Source organism: Lontra canadensis, unplaced genomic scaffold (genome assembly GCF_010015895.1).
Source record: "Lontra canadensis isolate GAN:19392208 unplaced genomic scaffold, GSC_riverotter_1.0 scaffold15, whole genome shotgun sequence".
Lineage (NCBI taxonomy): Eukaryota > Metazoa > Chordata > Mammalia > Carnivora > Mustelidae > Lontra > Lontra canadensis.
This window is the reverse complement of record NW_022631009.1, coordinates 8,362,439-8,387,770: the sequence shown is the minus strand read 5'-3', so window position 1 is coordinate 8,387,770 and position 25,332 is coordinate 8,362,439. Positions and strand designations below refer to the sequence as shown.

General features: G+C 37.1%; 1 protein-coding gene across 2 annotated transcripts in view; it reads right to left on the bottom strand.

Annotated features, from left to right (window-relative positions):
* Positions 1-25,064, bottom strand: part of CSMD3 (CUB and Sushi multiple domains 3) — a 1,221,727-nt gene extending 1,196,663 nt beyond the window's left edge. Inside the window, exon 1 of one of the 2 annotated variants that reach the window (XM_032858445.1) lies at positions 24,767-25,064. In XM_032858445.1, the coding sequence (XP_032714336.1) occupies positions 24,767-24,944 (178 nt within the window). In that variant the 5' untranslated portion in view covers positions 24,945-25,064. The remainder of the gene's footprint in view (positions 1-24,766) is intronic. The other variant, XM_032858446.1, reaches the window with a different exon arrangement.
* Positions 25,065-25,332: the final 268 nt, after the last annotated feature.

Here is a 25,332-nt window from a genome sequence, read left to right as displayed (position 1 = left end):
CCAGACAAATAACTTTTACATTGCTTGTTTTCCTTATTTACTCGTTGCCTTTTATCCAATAACACAGATGCTAATATATGCTCCATATTCAATATATAGTAAATAATTCTCACAAGTAGATACAGACACTAGTACCTGTGGATTTCTTATTGCCCGCTTGTTTTTGTGTTCTATTTTTGTAACAGATACCATGTATTGAAGATAAATTCTAACTACCAGGGCTCCAGTAAATCTTGCCCTCTACACCCCTCCAGTAGCTGACATCATAGGCTCATTAGGAAAACTGTGTATGTGTGTCTACATTTTCTTATCACCTACTATCTCCTTAATTCCTTGCAAATTGATTTATGCCTCTACCACTCTACTGAGACAACTCATTAAAAGGTTATTTATCTACGGCCAAAGCCAATAACCCTTTCCAAGTACGCTTTTTCCTTTGATCTTTAATGTCTTCAGTGTAGTACAACTTCCCATCTTACTTGAATACCCTTTTATTCCCTACCAGTGAACCCCCATGGCTCTCTTCCAACCTCTATCAATTTTTCTTCTTCTCTTTCATTAGGTCACAGCCCATTTTCTACTTTTAGAAAAGAATGGTCTCCAAGGTTCTATCATTGACATTTTATTCTTTTCCTTTTATACTCTTTATATTCCCCACTACTCAGGTATATTAAAGACAATGGCCTCACAATAAGTCTTTCAAATGCTGCATTGCTATGAGGATTAAATGAAGCATATAATGCACATTCAATATATGGTATCTATCATCATATTTTCCTATGTAACACACTTCTTTATTGTTCACTGGATGTCAATGAAATAATGTCTTAGTGGTATCTCAAACTTAGACCCTAGACATCTGGTCCTTCTGGGGAACCTGGGTGATTCAATCAGTTAAGCAACTGACTCTTGGTTTCAGCTCAGGACTTGATGGAGTCCCACACTGGGCTCCCACACTCAATGCAAAATCTGCTTAACATTCTCTATCCCTCTCCTTCTGCCCCTCCAACCAGCCCCCTCCACCACCACCACATGCTGGCTCATGCACACTCAAATAAATAAATAAATCTTTAAAACAATCTGGTCCTTTTTTTCCTAATAACCAGCTCCTTCTTCTGGTCATCCTATACTTGTTATTAATATAAAAATAAAATTTTGTGAGGGAGAAAGTGAGCCATGTGTCAAATAACCTCTCAGCAAAGGTCAGGGATGTGTGTAATCATTTCCTTATAAGAAACCATGTCAGGAAAAATCATTTTAGCTTATGAGAGATTGCTGATTGTCAAGCATGGAATCCTGCTTTCTGGCTGCCTCACTATATACCTGGAGTCAGTTAATATTCCACTAAAGCCTCAACTACCAGAGACACAGAAGCCAGAATAACTTTAGTTAGAAAACTGTGAAGTTAGGTTTAGAGTGAAATCACTAAATCCTCGGTGCTCATTCTTTTCTTTTATTTTTCCCCATATGTGAATAAAGTGAATTTTATCTTTGCTTTAAATTTTACTTCCTATGAGTTGACTTTTTTGTTTGTTTTGCATGAGCTGTTCATTCTGTACTGACCTGTGCCCCAGATCAAATAACAGGGTCTTCTTTAAAACTGAAACACTTATATTTTTTGAACTCAGTAAATAAAAATACATATCATTACATGTATTGATTCTGGGTTATAATAGGATTCTTTAAAGCTCCAAACTTAAGTAATTTGGTTTGTGAGATCGAATCAATTGAACTAGATTTTCTCAAAGTTAGGATCCAATTATCTTAAATATGTAAAAGACTAAAATTATTCATTCTTGTGCTTATAGACTTAATAGCAGTCTAGACCAAAATAAACACAAAACTAGTATTTCTGAATTAACCATGTTAATTTGAGTGTGACAGATGATGTCGAGTTGCTGAACTAACCCTTCACTGGCAATGTGAATATGGTACTGACAACTTCGGGGCAATATGCTTTCAGTGTATTATGTCAGTTTTATGATGGAAAAATCCTTTTCTTTTTAAAAAAGATCTAAAACCTGCAAAATTGCCTTATCTCAGCATAATAGTTAAGACCATGAACTTTTAAAGCCCAAAAATATGGGTTAAAGTTCTTAGGCTTGGACTTGGGCAAGTTATATAATATTGTTGGTGTGGAAAGCGTTGTGTCTCTGATCTTGGCACAGATGAAATAGAGAATTAGGGAATGGCACTCAAAGTGAAAGCAGAAAAGTTTTATTAAGCCAATATTAAGCCAATAGTACACTCTCTATGGGAAAGTGAGCAGGTTTTGTGAAGTGGAACTGGACACTCCATTGTTTTGGAATCGGATAGTCTTTGGGTCTTTCTGATCTGGGAGTAACTGTAAGGTACAGTGGGGTGGTCTCTAACGGAGGCTGCTTCCATTCATTTAGGGAACTCCTCCCCCAGGTTGGGAGGAGCATATTTGTACTGGAACAGTCAACGGCAGCCTTTTTTTTCTGGGGGACTATAACTACAGTGCAAATGCCTTGCAAGTCTAGGGCTCACCCTCGGCACAGAGGTGGAAAAGGAGAGCACATACTCTGCACCTATGGCTCTTGGTCTGTTAGCCCCAAAGGCCTTGGGAGCCACAGGTCAAGATATTGTGCCCCAAGGCTGCTAATGTGTAACTTATTAACCACTGCTTTTGTCCCAAGCTTCGTGTACTAACTGCCTACTCTATCATTACCCATTCAAGGACTTAGGACTCAAATCTTTCAGGTCAAAGGATGAAGTTTCCTCTGGGCTTCCTTCCATGGCTCATATCTAGCTTCTACCGAACAATATACCTGTGCCCCAGTTTCTTTATTTATATTACAGGATGGTGACACATCACAGTGTTGCTAGTATGGTTGAACGAGCTTATAGAAGTCCATAGAGCATTTAAAGTTAATACTACTATTATACATGAGAGGAGACATCTCTTGGCACAAAATCGTTTTTATTAAGTCAATTTCTATGTTTTTCATTAGCCAGGACTAGTTAAAGAAACAATGTGGAGCTATATTGATCTTTAGAAATGCATAAACTCAAGCATTAATATTGTTTGATAGTACCCACAGAGGAGGTGGGCTTATCTCCCACGGGATCTGGTGTCTGTAATTTTGCTTTGTCTTCACTAGATGGAGCTACTATTAGTTGAAGTGGATAGACAGATGGAGAGTCAAAAGTTGAGAAATACCAGCTAAAGTTAATTGAATTTCTCCAGGAACAAACAACCCAAAGGCAAGTTTTCCTCTTATGCAATGAAATAAACACATCCCTTGAAACTTTGTTAATCTGTGGCTGATCTGGACTTGCTTGCTACTTTGTAAGTTGAAACATTCAAGGGGCACTTGAGTGGCTCAGTAGGTTAAGGGTCAGCTTTCAGCTCAGGTCATGATCCCAGGGTTCTGGGATCCAGCCCCACATCAGGCTCCCTGCTCAGTGGGGAGCCTGCTTCTCTCTCTCCCTCTGCCGCTCCACTTGCTTGTGCACACTTGCTTTCTCTCTCCCTTTCTCTCTATGTCTGTCAAATAAATAAATACAATCTTAAAAAAAAAAAAATCAAAGCTCAAGGAGATGCCAGTTAATGATGAAAGATCATATGTTAACTTCTTTCCATATTTCAATCTTGTACCAGTGGGAGGTAGTACTTTCTAATAGAAGTCACTGTTTTTCTATTTCACTTAAAACTACAGTATAAAAGAATTTCATAATATTGTACCTATCTCCTTACCCCCCCCTTCTTCCTTCCTCACACAGATGTACTGTGTTACCAAACATTTTTGCTTGACAGGAATGACTATATTTAATCCTCATCCCAATTTAGGATACAATTTTACAGATGAAAAACCAAAGCACAGAGGCATTAATTATCTTACAAATTCCAGGAAACTGAAGCAAGTTCTGTGAGCCTCACTAGTTTATCTTTCATGTATACACATAATCACACACCTGGGGACCAGAGTAATCACAAACAGAAGTGAAGAAACAACAATTTCTTTCAGGTTATATATAACTAACGGGACATGATAAATTAGCCACTTAGTATAAATGATCCTATGTACCTTGAAACTGTGTTCAATTGTGGCAAAATTTGGTTTAATTGCAAAATGGATATTTGGTTGACCTTAGTTTTTTTTAAGTTATATCGTAATAGTATTGAAATAACTTTCCATTACTTAGCAAGACCAGTAATTTAAAAACACAATTTCAAATATTGCTTTGGAAAGATATACAATATTTTGATCACTTCTTTAGGATGAACAGAATCTAAATTCTATTCTTATTAGATCCTATTTTTAAATTATTTTACTTAACACTACACCTCACAGAAATTGATAGCATTCTATATAAGATTTTTAAAAACACACTGACTTTAAAGTCTACTGTGATAGAAAATCTTCCATTATTTTATTCTGACTACTGCAAATTATTCTTATCTGTAGCATTAAAAAAATTCTAGGTATTTAAAATCTGTAGTAGCACAGTCAATGAAGAATTGAAAATGCTAGTCACTTGAAATGAGAATTAAATGTTCAACAAAATTTTTAAAGATAATTTCAACAAGATGTAAGCTTTTAATTTTTGCTGGGAATAGAATGACTCTGATGTTTGCACACAAACAGAAAACCAATTTTAGGTGCAGAGATGATAAAATACATTATTATTTTAGTTGTAACAATTTTGTTAGAAAATCATGAAGGAAAGACTTAAAGTAATAATGTACAATTAAGGAAGCAATTGCATATAGAGCATAAGAATTTCTATGCCGAATTTCAACTGATACAAAGTCAGATATAAAGTCAGAAGTAATCTTCTTTTCTTTAGATGGGTCATACAATATGAAACCACTGCTCAAGTGAATACTCTGGCATGCTTTGTTCAAAGGACTTCCAAATTTATGAAGAAATGTCAATTTACAGCCTGAAGAATCTAACTCATGACATAGATATTTTAAGAAATTTACATCTGTCAACATTTCAGCTAGATATGATTTAATTCATTTCTTTTTTTTTAATTAGTTGCTATCATGACAGATAGATTGCTTCAGATATGATATATCAAATATCAGGATTTATTAGAATTGAAAAGCAAGAAACAATGCATCATTCCAAAGCATCATGGTTACAGTTGTTAAAAATAATTTGGGATATATATATATATATATATAATCTCCCATGAGTCATCCCCAGTTTGTGAAGCTGTTGAAAGAAAGAGAAGACAATGAATTAAAAGACCTGTGTTTTTGACAATGCCTGTTGGTTGACTTGTGAATGTGAATGAATTTTACAAATATTTACCATCCTATTACTTCCAATTTAAGATTCCCTTGAAACAAAAGGATTCTTGCCAAATATTCAATATCAAAGACTAAAGTCAACAATAATGATTTATGATTCCTCACTGATATCATAGTGAATATGCATGAGCTAAATTTTAAGCTTCAATAAAAGGAAATGCTAACTTGCTAGATAGACACTATTTATGTTAAAAATAAACATTTTATCATATAATACAATAATAATATTTTACATATTTTAACATGAATCAGCATAATATTTCTATCACTAGTAAAAGTAATAAGTAAATTTTCTGAAGGCACTATTAGAAAAATGTGAACAATATGGTTGATATATCAGAATTGCTTTCAATACACATAATATACACTTCCGATTTTCATGTTAATAAAGCTGACATGACACAAAGTTAGTGAATTTACTTATTTTGGACAGAATTAGTTGTGAAACTGATGGGCTTTTGTGTCAAATCAAGTCTCAAGTCTTTCTTTTTTTTTTTTTTAAGATTTTATTTATTTATTTGAGAAAGAAATAGTGACAAACAGAGCATGAGTAGGGAGGAGAGGGAGAAGCAGGCTCCCTGGTGAGCAGGGAGCCCAACACAGGACCGGATCCCAGGAGCAGGACTCAATCCCAGGACCCTGGGAGCATGACAGAGCTGAAGGCAGATGCTTAACCAACTGAGCCACCCAGGTGCCCCTAGCAAGTATAAGTTTCTATCACATTTCGCAAGATACAGAAAACTAGTACATAAATATATAGAATACATTCAAATACTGTATTTTTTTTTTACCATATCTTACACAGTTTTTGTTATACTGGAACATTGAAAGTGATACCTAAATTAAATTATCATAATATTTAAGTTTTCAGGTTTTAAATAAATCTTGCCACAATTAATTTTCACTGGATAACAATGATCAAATTTTAAAAATGGAAAAAAAAAATACAGTGGAAAGCCTACTACATGAAATGTTCTCTCCAGTTGGGAGCGGTGGTTGTGCCACAAACGTGTGCAGAATTTTGCTACCTACCTGTCATATTTTTTTACAGCTATTTTATCCTGCTTGCCAATAACATTACAATGTAACAGCAGTTTTCACTTGGTAGTCCTATACAATCTAATCAGTTTTTAAAGTGGAAAACTTGGCATTGGGAATTATTGCATTTCTAAAACAAAAAAAAATATCAGATTCATTCATGCTGTGGCAAACTACTATAATTCCATTTCTATAAACTCTGTCAGCCTTGCAAATAATCACTCACCTGTTACATGCCCAAGCACTGAAGACTGGTTTTAGCCTCCTAACATCCCCTGTGCTTTTGAAGCGGTAAGAACAGAACAAAGTTCCTGGAATAGGCCACTTTCATGACTTTCTGTTTCCTTCTTAGTTAACTAAGAAGTAAGTTAAAACAGAACAAGTGAAATGCAAAACCCCCAACTGAATATCTAAACATTTTTCAACTATGTCATTGGCATATTGTAAACCATTTTTCAGCTAGTGGTCCTATTAGCTTTAGTAAAGATACATTTTTTTTATAGCAAAATGAGTTAGGTTTAAAAAAAACCTGACTTAACCATATGCTATCTGAATTAATTTCCTCTTTATTACTTTTTAAATTAAGAGAAAAGCCAATTAAGAGAAAAGCCAAGAGTCATAAACTGGCCTAAATTCCCAAATAGGCAAAATTGAAGCTTACTATATACCGACTGTCAAGGAGACAATAGGGTATATTTTAGTGATAAACTCTAGAAATGTAGCCTTAACATATTAATATAAAAACATATTATGGAATTATAAGCAGCTTTGATGATTATAATAATATAATTGACTTCTAAAGATGAAAAGAAAATAAAAAGAATTATTTGTGAAGCAACTTTAAGGGGATAGCGTAATAAAGTAAAGCCAACAGTGACTTTCAAAGCAAAGCATGTCATGCGATTTATATTCCTCAAAAATATCTCATGCTCAATAAAGAGAAGATCCAAAAGTGAAATATTTTTTAAAAAGTATTTAAATGTTTAAAATTGAGGAAGATAGCTTGTAAAGTAAAAATTGCAACAACCAAAGAAAGGAAAAATTTGGTGAGTTAAACAGTAACATAAAGGTACAAAGTTTTCAAAATGGAAGGGATTTTAAATATTTGCAGCAACTTCTAAAATTCAAATATAATAGAATGGAAACATAGGAGAAAATAAAAACAATGAAGAAGTCATGGTTGGAAGAAATTGTCTTTCTTATGATCTGAAAGATAGTATCAACAGATACGGAAAGAAGTTGCATAGACCATGTTTCAGAAACAAACTTCAAAGATGTCTTAAACACTATCTTTGTTTCATACCTCAAAGAAAAATAGAAGGTCATAAAGATAGGAGTTTATGAATGAGTTAACACACCTTGAAGAAGTGTAAATGTCTAAGAGAAATAGTTACAACACAACTGATAGGCTCTATCATTTTTTTTCTTTTATAAAAGTAGGAAACCTGAAACAAATATGCCTATACATTTTTAGAAATATACATAATGCTTCAAGAGAAATTTCAAATTCTAAAACAGGTAAATAAGAAAAGCAAAAGAACATTAAAACTTTAACAAAGGACAAGTTAAATGGCCCAAAATTAAATCAAATGGCAAATTAGAAAACACATGGGAGAACTAAAAACCAATATATTATAACAAAAGATTACAGGAGGCAGAAAAAAAAAAAAGGCAATATCTATGCATTAATTAGTAATAGAAGAAATACATACAAAATAATATTACGAATGTCAGAAAATGATAGGTCAATCCATTTTCTGTTGTGTTTCAGTATTACTTAAAGCAACAAACATCTATTACATTTCTGTCTCTGGAGACTGTGCAAAATTCCTTGGAGATGTAAAATTGCCAAGTATAGGGACATTGACTTCTCATATTTCTCTGTTACATGAGGGAGATAGGATATGCATAAATCACTGAATACAGGGGCACCTGGGTGACTCAGAGGGTTAAGCCTCTGCCTTTGGCTCTGGTCATGGTCTCTAGGGGTCCTAGGATTGAGCCCTGCATTGGGCTCTCTGCTCAGCAGGGAGCCTGCTTCCCCCTCTCTCTCTGCCTGCCTCTTTGCCTGCTTGTGATCTCTTTCTTTGTGTCAAATAAAATCTTTAAAAAAAATCACTGAATACAAGGCAGATTGTGGTAGGAACTATAATTCTGAAATTTAAGGTTGATATGAGGAAAGAAGAATTCAATTTCAACTAAATAGCACCCAGAGAAATGTATCTGAAGAGGAGAGAGTTTCCATTTCAACAAGTTGAAAAAGTAGGGATATATTTTAAACTGGGGAGCAGGCTTGTTTTGTTTAAGACCAAAAAAAAATTTTTTTTAAATCCACTGCAGAAACAGCAGAAACAGTGTAAGAAAACAAAATAAACACACACACACACACACACACACACACACACAACTAATAGCAACAAAACAAAAAACTCCTGAGTATCATACTCTGGTCACTTATGGTGGATGAAGAGTATTAAATTCTGTCTGTTAAAAAAAAATTCTGTTATACACTTAAGCATAAATTGATTGAATTATATTTTCTTCAGAATCATGTATCCCTCCATAAGCTGCTCAAATTTCTGAACCACTAAAAAGTCTAAGATCATAGAGGACTGAGTTTTCTCTGGGCATTATGGCCAGTCTCAACAGTTTATTATCAGATTTAGACTTGTTTCAGGAACAAAATCAACAAATCAAACAGGAGTCAGAAATACCTCAATGGTCAAAGAAGAATGGGAATAATTTTAATTAGAACTTCATTGTTGGTATATTTGGACTTTCCAATAGAGGATATACTTTCTTGAAGAATTTGACCAGGAACACCCATTTTGAGAATTATAAAGAAATACATTAGCACCATAGCTATTGCATATGCTAGATATTTGGAGCTATCTTGATAAATATTGGTTAAGGAGGTAAAATAGAATTTCCCTCATTAAAAGAGACTTATCAAAACCTATTCTACATATACGGTCATATATATACAAAACCACAGCTTGTTATTCATTTATTTTCAAATAAATACAATAGTAGTCATTGCTGTGGCAATATCATCATTTGTGGCAATGTATACTTCATAGAGTGCTTTTTCATACCAGTCCATTTGGTATTGAGATGACATGAAGTCTACAGAGAATGGGAGAGAGAAGGAAATTGAGCCTAAAGGAAATAAGACACTTAAGGTCACCTGGCCAGTAAGGATTTAGCTGGTATTAGAATCTACCTTCTACTCTATCAGATTAAAGATGAGAATAATAGTAAATGTTTCCAAATTCATGTATTGAGCACTACTTGAAAATATGTCGTGAAAGGACCGCACAATGAGCGATTATTTCTGATAGCAAAGATAACTTATCAGGGCGGGGTAATTCCTTGGATTCTTAGTGTAATGATAACAAAGGTAGTGATATTTTGAAGTAAGGGACTTTAATGCCGATCATTTGAGTGAAAGATACTGGATTACATATTCAAAAGTGAAAGTAATAGAGGTGTTTCATGTTTTTACATACTGAATAGCTATATAATTTTTTTCATAAATCATCTTATTTCCTAGATATCAGTAGGCACCGTTAACAGAAACATTGGAGTGTATAACAACTGAAAGATTTGGGCAATATAGATTGATTTTTCTGCGTACAGGTTGGACCTAAACCAAATTAATGAATTCAATTAACTATAATCCAATTCAAGTCTCTAAATGTTTATTGAGTGCTTACTCTATTTATAAGGTACTGAGTTAGGTATGGAGATTTTGTGGTGGGTAATTTAAGATTTTTTGAAGTATTCCTTTTTATACAATAACAGCCATGATTTAAGGAAACATGATTTATTTATTTTACATTTCTAAGAAATAAATTCACAGAAAGTTTTCCATGAGGCCTAGGTTATTGAAAATAAAGAAGAATATAAGTAAATGTGAAATGAGACCTTATTTCACATTACAGTTAAGGCTCCTTTCTATGTTAATTTGTCAAAAGAAAAACAAACAAACAAACAAACAAAAACAGTTTCAGGCAGCATTAAATACAATACCTAACTATGATAACATAGCACCCAAGTTTTCTTCACAATTCCCTTTTTTTTTTTTCATTGTAACGGTAAACTATAACTTAATAAAAGACTCAACAAAGCATGTCCAAACACTAACATAAACCCTGTCCCTCTGGCAACATAACTAGTCTGACCTTTCTAAATTGTTACCCCTGACTTCTCCTGTTTCTGCTGCCTTCCCTTCATCTTGAAGCATGTAAAATAAACTGTTCTATGTTCAGAAATACTCACTCCAGAAAAGAAATAACCTTATCCATGTGAAAGAATTCAGAATTCATCTCAATCTCTGATTTTTTTTTTTTTTTTTTAATCCTCAAAGTTGATAAAATCCTGTTTGGTGTGATGAAAAGAGTAATGGTTTTGAGTTGAACACACAGGGTTTGAACCCAATTTCTCCACATTAGCTAATTTTCTCTTCCTAAGTTGTTTCCTCAAATTTAATAAGAAGTTAAGTCTATCAATCTCTCCAGGTAGAAATGCTTAAATGAGAGGCACCCATAGTTCACAGCAGTGGACAAGGAACATCAATTTCTTTTCCTGCTATGAAGATGAGAAAAGAAATGAAGAATCAGAAGAAATAGAAGTGCCTAGTGATTTCCTTGTAGAGGGAAGTATTTTCACATATAAAATGAAATATTATAAAAATTGAAATGGAAATACAGGAGACAGAATTCATAAATTGTGAACATTTGTGCTTAAAGCTGCTATAATAAAAAATGCATATACTTCTTATTTTACCCTGTGTTTACTCACTTTTAACAAAATTTCATTGATGGCATGTAATTTAGGATTTAGAAAGTACTTGAAGCATGGGTAATGGTTGTCTCTTTTAATGAAATACCCTTTTCAGAGCTAGCTGAATTAGCAAAGATACTTGTTCCAAACTCTAACCTCAACTAATTGTACCCCATTTTATAGTTTCCATGAAGGCTGGCTATACATCTAATAGGTGGCTTTTCTCAGATTTTTCTTGTGTATGGACAATAAACAGGCCAACCGGAAAGCCTCCCCATTGCATTCTAAACAAACAGCCCATGTTAGGATACAGTTGTTATATGTAAATTATCACTAATACTTTGAAAGATAAAAGAGAGTTGGAACTTAAGAAGGAAAAACAAAATGAGTAGAAAGGCAGTGCAGGTCCTTTGTATAATACAGCTTTGTGAAATGTAAAAGGACTGCTTTCTTCGTTATATCAAAGAAACAAAGGAGCTTAGATGTAGGTTTTGAGATGTTGATGGAACCAGATCAGCATATCCAGCAAATTAACTCCCATGCCTTAGTATGGGATCTCAATAAATGGAGCTAATGCTATGTGTTGTGGAAAGTGTTAGAAATTCAATGTGGTTCGCATTATTCCTTCTTTTAGTTGTACCAAGTTAAGTAAAACAGTTCATGTTACCCAAACCTCCTTTATCTCAACTTTCTAGATTTACTTTTTTCACAGGAGTAATCTAAGCACAGAAGATAGCAGTTTGCATAGATAACGAAAATGTTTGGTTTTGATCTTTCATTAAAAGTCAAGATCTTGAAGCGTAGAAACAGGAAAACTCCTTAATAGGTGTTGTATTAATAAACATTAAATCCTTTTTCTTAGCATTCAATCAGAAGTGAGCTTTATGGACTATAAAAAAGGATACAGAGATGACAATCATAAAGCAGGATGCTTGTGCAAACATTAAAATAACAAGACTCATCGAATTTCAAATGCGAGAATGAGAAAAATGTAGAACAGAAGATCAAATTTAGATAATTTTCTAACCTTGTAAACCTACTTAACTCCTGTATAGTAAAATTGGCTTTGTCCCAATGCCAGTATTTCTTCCTATAGCTATTCATACATCCTTCTGTTGCTCTTTCTTTTATTAAGATTTTATTTATTTATTTGACAGAGATCACAAGTAGGCAGAGAGGGAGGCAGAGAGAGAGAGAGAGAGAGAGAGAGGGAGGAGGAAGCAGGTTCCCTGCCCAGCAGAGAGCCTCATGCAAGGCTCCATTCCAGGACCCTGGGATCATGAACTGAGCCTAAGGCAGAGGCTTAACCCACTGAGCCACCCAGTTTCCCATCTATTGCTCTTTTTAATCATGAATTAAAGACAAAGCAAAACAAAACACAATCTACTTATGTAGGTCTTTGATAAAGACAAAAAATAAGAAATAGAAAACTATGACAGAATCTGTTCTATTTATATTTAGTTGTTAGTTTTTCCTTTGCATGTGTTGACCTTGGCTCAAGGCTTTTTTCGTGAATCAATAAATGAAGGGGTACAGAACTGAATTTAAATTCAAAAGCATTAGCAAGCAGGTGACTTCTGAGGCAGGAGCTGATATGAGGGAAAAATAGGTAAGAAGCACGATTTGCTGGTCACAAAATATCTCTACAAACACTGTTGTAGAAATACATGTAAGCTCTTCATTAATACTGAATAAACTAGTTATTATCAGTTGGCTGAAGAGATAGGAGTCAATAAACATTTTTAATTGAAATTTGCAAGAGAAAATTGTGTTAGATCACAAAAAGATATATTGCATTGGAAAGTTTCAATGTCTATAGAATGTTAATACCTACCTGTGCTAGGATAAAGATTTAAAATATAGGATATAGAAATAAAGGTGGTGTAAGCTACATTGATATTTTATGATAAGAGAATCCCATTGAAGAACTAAACAATTTCACAATAAGCAGATTGCTTTGCTATTATATTCACAGGAAATCTACTTCAAAATAAAGACTGCCTTGTTTTAGGGTAGTGACTAGATCTTCATCTTTATCTCCTAAACATATTGACACATATTGGCCCTCAATAAATGATTGATGGGTGAAGGAAAGTGTTAATGAGTACCAGAACTGATAAATAAGCTACCAATTATTTTTGTGGAAATACCATCTACTGACCACAGTCTTTCACAGCTGCTAACTTAGACTATGTCAAAACCATACTATTTAATTCAAAATAATACTGTTCCAACAAAAAACTTACTAAACCAAATCAAACTTTAGCCCAAAGAAAATTATGGAAACAATTAAGGTAATATTTACATGAAATAGCACAACACATAACTTAAGGTCTAACACCTTCCAATTTCTTTTGAGGCCTTTGAGAATTCTGCTTTGGAAGGAGTTATATAACCAGAATATAGTTTTTCTAAAATTCAATAATTTTGATTCAAAATTGAATTCAAAAATTGAATAAGATTCAATAACCTATGCAACGAGAGGTAAAAATAAGTAGTCATCTTCAAATTATTGAAAAATGGTTAATTTCTAAGGACTTACACATTGGTAGTATTTAAAAATTAAGTTCAAATGTCATTTCTGATTTTCATCTATTAATATATTAATGAATACTGTCAAGTTAGCGGAGATATTAAAGATTTCCTGGCATTTTGCTAGAAAATTGATTTTAAGAATTTCTCTTTGACCTTCTTTAAAAAGATTTAACAGATGAAAGAGCAATCAAGTACTAGTTGGATTTATAGATAAAATTTTCTTTAAAAGCCATGAAAAGACCATTGGACATGAGCTCAATACAGGTGATCTTAGGCCTGTCAACATTTCTATTGCAGACTTCATTTAAGAGGGTTTATCTTCTCCATCATCTTAGAAACTATGAAGCTAAAAGTTGGCATACAAATTAGCAGCATGGATGCAAATTTGTTTACCCAAAACATTTGAATCAGTTCAGCTGTTTTGATTTAGACATCAGCCAAAAACCCTTAACTCAGAGTTTCTCCATATATGTGAACACTGAGTAAATATTTTGCCTTGACTACACAGCTCAGTCAGTTAGAACATGGAGCCAATAAATCCAAGGTAGCATGTTTCATATTCAGGAGATCTCCTTGTATTTTTTCTGCTGTTCTCCTAACTTTGATCCATTATCTTACAAATGCAGCTTTTAGTAACACAGAGCTTCACAGTAGAACATGCAGATAGATCACCATAAATTCATTACCTTATTTGGGGGAAATTCAAATTATGCCCCCAATAACAGATGTAAAAGTCATTCCTATATATGAAAAAAATAGTTTATACATTGAAAACAAAATCATTTCTGAAAATTACAAATTGCTTGAAGTTAAAATAGTTTAACATTATGTTATTATGATTTAGTAGACTAACAACAGATTAGAATCATATTCTCTTTTCTATAGTAACACACTCAAAATTCAGCTTAAAATTATATTTAAAATTATTGACTCAGTTGGTAAACCTCAGGTACCCATTATGTGGTATTGTAAGAGAAAATGAAATTAACATTATTTTCAGATTTCTTTCAAGTCAAACAATCCTCATAGTGTGAAGAAACAAACAAAAAATAAAAGTTATGTCCTTGTAGAAAACTAAAATAGATATTTGAGAAATTACAATAATATTAAACAATAAAACAGAGCTGATAAATTTATTAGGTAGCTATGAATGAGAAACAAGTAGTTAATGGAAATGTGAACAAGCTTAAGAAAAGGCATTGAGTTATCAATTTACTTCCCATTCCCATCACCAAAATCAAGAAAACAAAATGTTAATTTGTAATTTAAAATTTCAATAAAGTCAATTATTATAACGGACTCAATTTTGAAGTGGAGAATTTGACTAATACTCAATTGACAACATTAAATAAAATTCTGGAATGCATAACTGTAGGAAATAGATTAGAAGACAGATTTTAGGTGTACCTTTATCCTTGGCTTTTGTCAACTTTGGAAAAATCTACATCTAGCTATTGTAAGATATAAAATTATTTAAAATAAGGATGTCCCACTAAAAAAGTATCCAACATAATAAGTATATGCTATGAATAATCCATATGAAGCCATTTTTAGATATCTGAACTTTAAAACTAAAAATGTAGGTTAAAATGACATCTCTAAATTTATACTCACAGATGAAATTTTAATAATGAAGTAAGAAAAATGTTAGTTTATACTGGGAGAGTAAAAAATTCAGAAAGGACACAGTGCTTTGTTACATATGAAAATAGATTTTATCACCTTCACAAGAAAAAGTAACACTATTTTTTTGATACTTAAGGATCGTTTAGTATATGTGTAAGTGCACTCTTTTCTTGTGTCTATTTCAATACCCGGATTTAGTTTTTAGGTTACTCTTTAAATCGAATGTTGTTTCTAATTTAAATTTACTGATATTACATTTCTGTATCTGTGTCTCCTTACATGATTACTTCAGGAAGTACTATTTTGGGTCTGGTCATAATTTGGGGTTAGGCATAGTGGTCTCTCCTCTCAAGGAGGTTTATTCCCATAAACCAATCAGGACTAAATAAAGAAGCTCATAAAGGTTCCCAATAAAGAGAAACATGTACTAGACAGGGAATTTGAAGACTGTTTTGCACACTTTAAATCTTGGCAAGAAACTTCATTTCTCTGTCTTATCTCTTCTGGACATCACTATGAAGTTAGGATGCAGTTATGTAATGAAGTAGATGGTGTGGATGAAGCTTGTATGTGATGTTTTTAAAGCACACTCCTTTGTCTTGACAAATAAATCTAATTCACATTCCCTATTAGACACGAGACTAGTTATAAGAACTTTCCCATCATTCAAAATCTATAGAACTAAATGGGCAATTAAGGTGGAATATGGAAAAAATGTATTTGCCAAGGTTTATTATAAAACTGGCAAACCATTTTATATCCAAATATTATTGTATTTGTGAAATTCATAATTTCATCTGCATTTATAAATTTTACATTTTACTCAAGAGTATTGGGTTAGGATCTAAGGTTATAAATTTTGGTTCCATTTTTTTAATACTTAATGCACTGAAAAGTTTTATATCTTACAGTGACATACATATGCATCACTGTACATTTACTTCACTTATTATTGCTTATAAGACTAAAAATATCTTCCACATCTATCATACAGGATCATAGGAATAATGTCAGGCAACTTGAGCAAAAAAGTTGAAGATTATAAAACAGAATTTATGTATTCCTGTAACCATGAGACTATATATATATACACATATATATATACACACACACTGAATATTAATTTTAGTCTTTCTTTTAAAATAAATTCTCAAGGTCTCAGTTTTTTCTCTTAAAACTGAAGAATCTTGATTAGGAACTTAGTCCCTTACAGTTTTAACTTTTAATAAGTCTGTGAGCTTCTGAATCTATTATCATTTCAGATTTTACTAACTTGCTAACCTTATGATCATGGAAAGTCATTGTACTTCTCTGGCCTCAGGAAATGTGGATCATTTGTAAATGGAGATAACAAACTGTATGTAGGAGATAACAGCCATCTCACAGGTTGCTTGCTAGAAATCAAAGCAGAAAAATGAGGGAGAGAACCACTGTAAAAGATGTAACTCTATACTTCTTAAAAAGGACTAAAAAAAAAAAAAACAAAAATAAAAAAAAAAAAAAAAAAAAAAAAAGTCAAAACAAAGAATTCTACCCCAATACTATTTCCCCAAACTTTATAGGACATAATAATGTCCTATATCATGTTTCTATAGGAAACACTTCTGAACATTCTAGAGTCAACCTGATGGACTTATTAATGGAAAACTAGAAGGTAGAAGTTAGTCCTAGATTTTCCAATGTTTCTTGAGATTTATAAATCCATTTCTGCAGTCTGTTTCCATTTATAAAATCCCTTTCAAAGTGGTATCCAACTATATTTTAAAACTTGTCATAGTTTTAAAATTTTTCCTCATCATTTAAAACTATGTAAGCATAAATGTTCCTTTTAGAATATGCTAATGTAAAACAAAGCAAGGAAAGAAGGACCTTGTGATTTTGAACATTACAAACTCAGTTCTTAAGAGAATCACTCATCACTTTTTATACATATCAATCACTTTCTGAACATTTAAACCCATCAAATGTAGTAATATTCATTGTTTTAGAAATTTTTAGAAATTTTATTCCTATATCTTAAAGAGAATTTTAAAATATTTCACATAAATATTACACTAAAATTGAAGATAATCTCTAACATATCAATTGTTCTTATATCAGTAATATTTATAGAATGTGCTATACTTTTTATGGTAGAGTTTTGAATGACACCATTGCCTTATATAGATCATGTGAGAGAAATGTGCAGTTGTAAATGCAGATGAAAGGGGCTGCTAATTCTATGTTAATATGGCTAAACAGAAGAAAAACAGGAAGAAAATAAATTCAGAACAGATTTTCTAGATTAAAAAGCTTTTAAATAAGAAATTGTGTCCAGATTATAAGAAGAAATAAATAAGACTTTGATTTTAAATACTATTCCTTAAAGTTCTTTGAGACATAAAAAAATTCAATACACTGATTTTATTTTTATCGACTTGTAAGACCTGTATAGACTTTATTGAAGACAAGACTATTTGATGTTACATATTAAATCAGCCTCAGAAAATATTTTCATTCCATAATTGTTTCTGTCTTCTACAAAACGAGTGGTTAACAGTTTTTTAAAAAATTACCATGAAGCATGTAATTGCTAATGTTCTTACATAGTACTAATTGATATATGGTACTTAAAAATATTAACTTTTATGATAACAGCTAGTGAGAAGATGCTACATTTTTTATTTACTGCTATGGACAAGTTAGGGCTACAAGTTAGGGATGAAGTATGTGTGCATTTACACTGGCTTTGCACATGGAAATGTATTTGAATAATACTGATGGTAGCTACCAGGCACTGTTTATGGTAAATGCATAATCTCCCTTTCCCTATAGGTCTACTGATATTCTACTATCTCTCTCTCTCTTTCTCTCTCTCTCTCCCTCTCTTTTTTAATAGAGACTAAAACTGGAGTTTAGGAAAGTTGGGCTGCTGGTACAAGTATAACTGCTGGCAAAATCATTTGACTTCAGGTCTCAGTAGCTCCAGAACTCTTGCTCTTTGCTGTAGTGGTTCTCAAACCTTAGACCACATCGGGAATACCTGGATGACATGTTAAAAACACTAATGTCTATGCCCAACTGACAAGGCATCTGTCTCAAGTAAGCCCAGGGCTGGCACCTGGGAGTTCATATTCTTAACCAATTCCCAGAGAATGTTGATGCTCTTTGTTCAGGAACACTTTGAAAATCACTGCAGAGCAAGCATAGCCAATAGAATAATGTTGTGCTATCTAAGACAACATGATTACCACTGATATTCTTACTATCCAGTTACAAGGTGTGTGATGTGTATGAAGATTGTAAATGCAGACTTTTTAGAGGAGATTTCAGATGGGGTTGTGGCCAAGAGGCCATGACTATATAGAAAATATGAATCCTTAGGAACTTTTACCCTGCACCAAGCAGCAGCATAACAAAGGGCCTGATGGCATGAAATGCACTTGATGGCTACAGGATTGGAGTCTTGAGAGATGGAAGGATGGCCGTCAATACTGAAACTTTGACTACTGGAAGGTATTTGACAAATTGATTTTTCTGTGACATTTGTAAACATGACATTCCTGATGAGAATGAGAGCCTTATAAGGGGCCTAAATCTAAGAAAATCTTGTAGACATGGAGATTGATCTCTTTGGAAAATACCATGAATCACCCACCTGCTCACTTTAAGAGAGAAAAGATGAAATTTGTTAACAATAACATCTGTTCTAACATTCTTAACAGACCTCATCCAAAAGCCAAATCAGAATTGCCACTGTATCCCTCAACTACACACCCCTTTGCCCTGTGAATAAAGGGAATGGACAAAAGAGGTAAAAAGGGAAGCTATGTTTTTTTTTTTTTTTTAAGATTTTATTTATTTATTTGACAGACAGAGATCACAAGTAGGCAGAGAAGCAGGCAGAGAGAGGAGGAAGCAGGCTCCCTGCTGAGCAGAGAGCCCGATGCGGGCTGGATCCCAGGACCCCGGATCATGACCAGAGCCAAAGGCAGAGGCTTTAACCCTCTGAGCCACCCAGGTGCCCCTGGAAGCTATGTTTTAATGCATCTATCTATCTATTTATAGATAGATAGATAGATAGATAGATAGATAAAATAGCCTTAAATTTTATTTATAGGTGACACTTTTTTTTGTATCTCACACATTTTTTCTAATCTCTTTAATTTGCAAACATTTTACTTCTAATCTTTCAAACATTGGACTTTGAAGTACAAAAAGGCATATTTTCCCAAGTAGTCATGTTGCTTAAAGTAACGGTTCCTTAGTAGATACACTGTTTGGTGCTTCATAGTAGTTTCCCAAACTGGACAAAACACTGCAGCTCTTTCCGGAGACCCTGATGTTAAGGAGAAAAAGATGATCTTTTGGTACACAAGGAGGAGGATATTTGGAGACAAGTGAAGCTGAGTTTAGTCCCTTTCAGTTATTTGTATTTGAGATGTTAGACAAGTGTTTTAGCATTAGAGGGTTCCCACATGGAATGTACAAAGACATTATTAACTGTTCTACCTCTCCTGCCTATTTTTCAGAGCTCACTTGTGATAGTTTTACTATATATAGAATCATGTATAGATGCCATTTGCTACTGCTTTATTTCAGAATTTCCTTAGATACCAAATTGTGTTCAAGAAAAAGACCTAAATACCCAAAATCTATTCAGCCATCCCACAAAGTAAGGCTAATTAATATCATGAAGAGTAATAACAACTACTGCAACTTAGTCTATGCTCCTACAGTAATTTTATGCTTTTTCTCCTTGAAGGATCTCAAAGGAACTGGCATCAGGTTTTCAAGGGGTTGAACCCTTCTCCTTAATTATTTCTGCTCACACATTCTTCCTACGCAGGCTTGATGCCGCCTTCCCCGCCACCCCCCGCCCAATCCCCCAACACCAGAAGATTCGAGAAAACACGGTGCTGCAAAATGACATTTCAGAACAATTTCAACAAGGTAACTGTCCAGGGGAAGTTCAGCTCAGAATTCTGGGAGCTGTTCGAGCCTTTTCGGGGGGTAAATTGGGTTGGCTTAGCAACTCCGTGGTGCAAAGTCTCCCGGAAGGCGACGTGCTCAGGGAGAAGGGAACTCGCCTAATGCCTGAGTAGATCTTTCTTCCTACGGTCGTCCTGCTTCATTACTCTTGTGCAATGTGCTGCAATCCCTGTGCTTGCCCGGCTTTCAACCCTGAGCAGGCCACTCCAGCGGCGCTGGTAGGGGACCACATGGTGACTGGGATGACCCCACGCTGTTTCATTTCTTCTGCCCTTTCCCTCGGCTCCAACTAAGCCCTCGTGGCGCTAGAACCCTGGAACTGCCTCCTGCTTCTCATTTTCCCCAGCGACGGAGCTAGGGTGGGAATGGAGGGGTCGTATAGGGACAGCAATCCCAATTACTTGTTCCCCAGTGAGGTTTTCGAACTCCCTGAATGCCCACCACAGGAGAGGTTGTTTGAGTGAGGGCAGCGCTGCGGTCAGCTTAGGGGACCGGAGCCCCCACAGGATAGCGCGGCAGCAGTGTCCATGGCACCACCGACCATCTAGAGTCCGGGGGACATAAACGTGCTGTTTACCTGCCACGCGTTTCAGCCCCGGACACCCACAGGGACACACACGTGCACTCCCAAGGCTTCCTGAAGGCCCCTCGGCGTCAGGCCATGTAGATCTCCTCCTCCCAGCAATACACACACGTGGCAAGGCCAAGTCAGGGCTCAGTTTTCAGCCTCGGGTGTTTCTTTGAAATTTCATGGAGTCTGGCCTTCTAGAGGAAATTAAAAAGTATTCGCAAGGGAAAAAGACGGAGGAGACCTGTCCAACCTGCAGCGGGACCCCTGCCTCGAACACAAAATGTTGTCGCCCGGCAGGTATCGCAAACGTGCAAACCTCAAGGGAAGGGTTTTCACGGTGGCGATGAAGGGGAAGCGGGTTTTGTTTTTGTGGTTTGTTGTTAATATTGTTTTGTGAAGACTTGAACTTACTGCATTCCCTTTGGAAAACCTCTCTTAAAAGAGGACAGATATTTTCTGTCAGGTGAGACCGTTGCCTGAGGGCGAGGAGTGAGGGTGTCGGTCCCTGAAGACGCGACACGCGGGGGTCTGAGACCTCCCGGTGCGGCCATTCTGGTAACCGCAGAAGATGCTCCAGAGTTCGCTGCCAGCTGTCCTCCCGCAGAGTCACCCGCGACTCTTTTTAGCTGAGGAAGAGGGGGTGAAACCCACTCTTCCAGAAGAGCTCTGTGGCAGGAGTAATATCTCCTTGGAATCCCAGAGCACGCAGGAACGTGGATCCTTCTCGAAGTCCGGGGTCCTGCGGGAGCCCGGGGAAACACTCCCGGATGCAGGATGTGGAAGGCTGCACACAGGCTCCCACCTGTCGACCGAGGGCAATGCGTTCTGTACCTGCGCAAGGTTCCTGTACCTTTTGCACGGTACCTCCTGCGCTGACTGTGCGATCTCCAGAGATGGAGCGTGGGAAAGTACCCCCGAGTGTCTGTTTACGTAGGCGGGACTTTTAAGCACGACTTGGAGATACACAGTTTCTCTGTGAGTGAAACCTCCACAGACACGCTGCAGCTGCAGGCTGCATTTCAAAAACCTCTGCCTGCTTGCCTGCCTGCGCTGGGGAGCGCGCGCGCGAGTGCGCGTGTTGGGGAGAGAGAGTGTGTGCGTGTGTTTGTGTGTGTGTGTGTGTGTGAGATAGCTTAAAGCAGGCTTGCTTGCATCAGGTCTAAGCAGCTCCCCACCCGGATTTGAAGTCCTCTGTCCGCCACCTTTTGAGATGCTGACAGTGGAGATAAAATGGCCAGATAAGGTTGGCCGTCATTTCAGCAGCTCGGGCCTACTACTGAAGGCCACTTTGTCTTCTACTCTGTGGCGTTTCCTCCCACGGAGCCTCTTTGTCGTAGTTGCCGTAGGCAGAGGTGTGATGGTGAAGGGATGGAAAGTATGGGCAGAAGGAGGAATTCTTGTGGCCTGAGCTGTTTACGTGGAAAACGGCACACCGCAGACTTCGCGAACGCTCCTGCTAACCCAGATTAGGACGTGCAAAGCTCTTAAAACGGCTCCCCATTCTGAGCTTTGCTTTGGGCCAGAGAGTCCAGAAGAAACAGTGTGGAAAACAAAAGCGGGTATAGACATTAGGGGAAACACCATTTAAGTCTTTTAAGCGATCAGGGCTTTAGGAAAGCCTTGAGACGGAGAAAGTAAAATAAGAAGAGGGAAAAGGAGAATAAGCAACTGTTAAGGCTGGCACCACCCACCGATAGGGAACAGGTCTAAAGCACACAGCCCAGGTAAGTTTGCGTCTCAGAATTTGAGGACAGCGTTCCAGGTTGTAAAATATAGAAGAAACCTTCCGAGTGGCAGTAAGTGACAAAGAACAACCTTATTACCATTAAAATGTTTTTTAAGATCCGTAAAAAAAATGATTTTGAACGGCACCAAAGCAGAGTGTGACACACTCTTTCTTCTCAGTGTCCCTCAGACTGGAATATATTCAGTGGAGACCAATGGTCTCAGGCCAACGTCCAGGAGCTGTGCGTGGAGGAGAGGAGTCCCGTTCCTGGTGCCATTTAAACCAAATTAACGCGCCCTTCTTTTCAGCGGCGGGTCTTATTCAGAAAATACGGTAGGTGCGGGCAGCCGGGCTGTAATTGCAGGCAACGCGGTTCTCTGTTTGTCAGGTTGGCGTGCTCTCCCGGATTTGGAGACTCCCTCCCCCCATCTGCCCCTCGAATGTGTTTTGGCTCAACAGGTATCACAGGAAAACTCGCACTTAACCCCGGTCATCCTCTAGCAGGAGCCACCCCAACATTTTTCCTGCCAGGAGCTGTTGCTGGCTCCCGGCGCCTCCCCCACGCCAAGCGCCCGTCTAGCAGTCAGCCCCAGGGCCATCCATTAACCACCGACTCCCAGTGGCAGGCGGACTAAGCAGAAATGTGAGGCTCCTCGCAAGTCGAACCGGCGGCGAAAACGAACCCATTGTAAGCCACCCGAAACGCTTTTTGTGCACCAGGCAGTGTAGTTACGCTGCTTAGGACAGGCGTTTTGCCTTAGAACTGAGCTGAGACTGGGGGGTCAGGGAGAATCAAGCTTTAAGGAGCAGGCTGGAATTACAAGACAGTTGCTGCCACAGACACCAGAGGCGACTTCTTGGCATTTAGGGATGTAAATTAAAATTCGAGACATGTCATCCATCGTTGCTCCTAATAGAATGAGAGGTAACCCCTCCAGCTCCCTCCACCCAAAACATGAATTATCATTTCCACTGAATGCAAATGGACTGCCTTCTGTGGGGGGACAGCCAGCTGCAAGCTGGACAATAAACTGTTTCATAGAGACGCGGCCCGATTGCGGTTCAGAGAGGCACTCCTTTACAAAGGAAGAAGCGTCCAGTTTGTGTTGACAGCCTTGGCGCGCCTGGGCCAAAACACCCCCCCCCCCACCACCCACCCTCTACCCCCACCCCCGACACACAGACACCCGGGATTTGAAACTAGGTTCACTGAAAGCGACATCCATCGCATCCATTCGAGCTGCCATGAGTATGGGGAGGTGATTTTTCAAAAACGATGGCATGAGTCATAAACACCTCCCGAGTATTCTTTGCAGCAATTAATGGGCAGCAGGGTGCAGGAGAAGTTGTGGAAGAGACCTGGGCATCTGTTTTTCTCCCCGAGGACAGCTTTTCTTCCAATGATTCGGACTGTCCCTAGCTTTCTTGCTTAGGAATACATTTTCCGTCCCACCCACCCCCTCCCCTTGTCTGTGCATGTGACACTCACTCTACCTGTCTGAACGCTAAGACTTGCTGGGGATTTTCTTTCTGGTCGTCAGCTAATGACTTTCCTCCTACCTTCATTCATCCCCAAAGGTGGATCCTTACACTTCCTGGCGTCTCAGACCCTTGTAAAGCCTCATTTTAAACCAAACCTCTACCAGGGAAGCTCCCCTACAGTTTATCAGTGCACAAGAGCCCACGTAGTAATAATTCACATATGCATGCAGACGTTCCTGTTAGCGAGGGGATGCTTGGAAGACCCCTGAGTCCTAAAGCATTTAACATTAGCACATTCCTTGCATGTCAGTAACTTTCCTCCCTGAAAGGGTTAAAAAGCATGTACACGAGTGTCTTTAATATAAATATTCTAGCCAAAGCATCAAACCCCACTGGTTTGACTAGAAATCAAGGTAATCCTCACCACCAAGTAAAGTCTTGCAGAGGAATTCTGCCTGGATAGCCACTAGTTAGAGGCTATACGAACCAACTCACGTATTCGTTTGAGCATACTGCAAGAATATTTATTGAGCACAAGCTCAATCACCGCATTGAACGCCAAATCTGGCAAGCAAAATGCATTTCCTATCTGGGGGTGGGGGGCGAAAGAGCTGTGAATCAACTCCTTCTTCAGGATTATCATTATTTTATCGGTGCAAATTGCAAAGTAAGCTACCAGCCTTTTTCCGGCGACAAGTCAGCTCACCTCCATCCAAGCAGAGGGGACCCCCGAAAGCAGACCTACCTTTCACACAAGACACCGTCAATAAAAAGACGAGATTCCAAAACGTAAATCCACTTTTAATCCCCATTTTCTTCATCAGGATGAAGTCTAGGCGGCCACATTTAGCGCATCTTCTCGTGCCAGGCTCCCGGGATTTGGATTCCTTTGCTCGGCTTTCCCCTTTGCGGATCCCTTTCATATTATTCGCGAGCTTCTAATTCCTGCTCCCCAGCCCGGCGCAGTGGAGTTGTTGCTGTTGTTGGTGCGCGGTCACAGCTCGGAGTGAATGGTGTTTCTGGGATACCACAGCAACCTTGACGAGGACTCAACCATCTCTCCAACGGGGGCACAAAGTCTCTGCTACTCTGGATTCTGTCTTTTCCTGTGCCTTTCCCCCCCCCTCCACCCAAATCTACCTCAATTCTAGCTCGTTATAGCAACCACCAGAAACCACTAGTGAGCTCCTTGAAGCCCAGCTCCGCTCCCTGACAAACTCCCCACAATATTTGAAATTTAGGGGCTTGGTTTATTTCCCCCCCCCCACCCCTATAGATCAATTCCGCCTGTAAAAGCAGCCAGAGAAATAT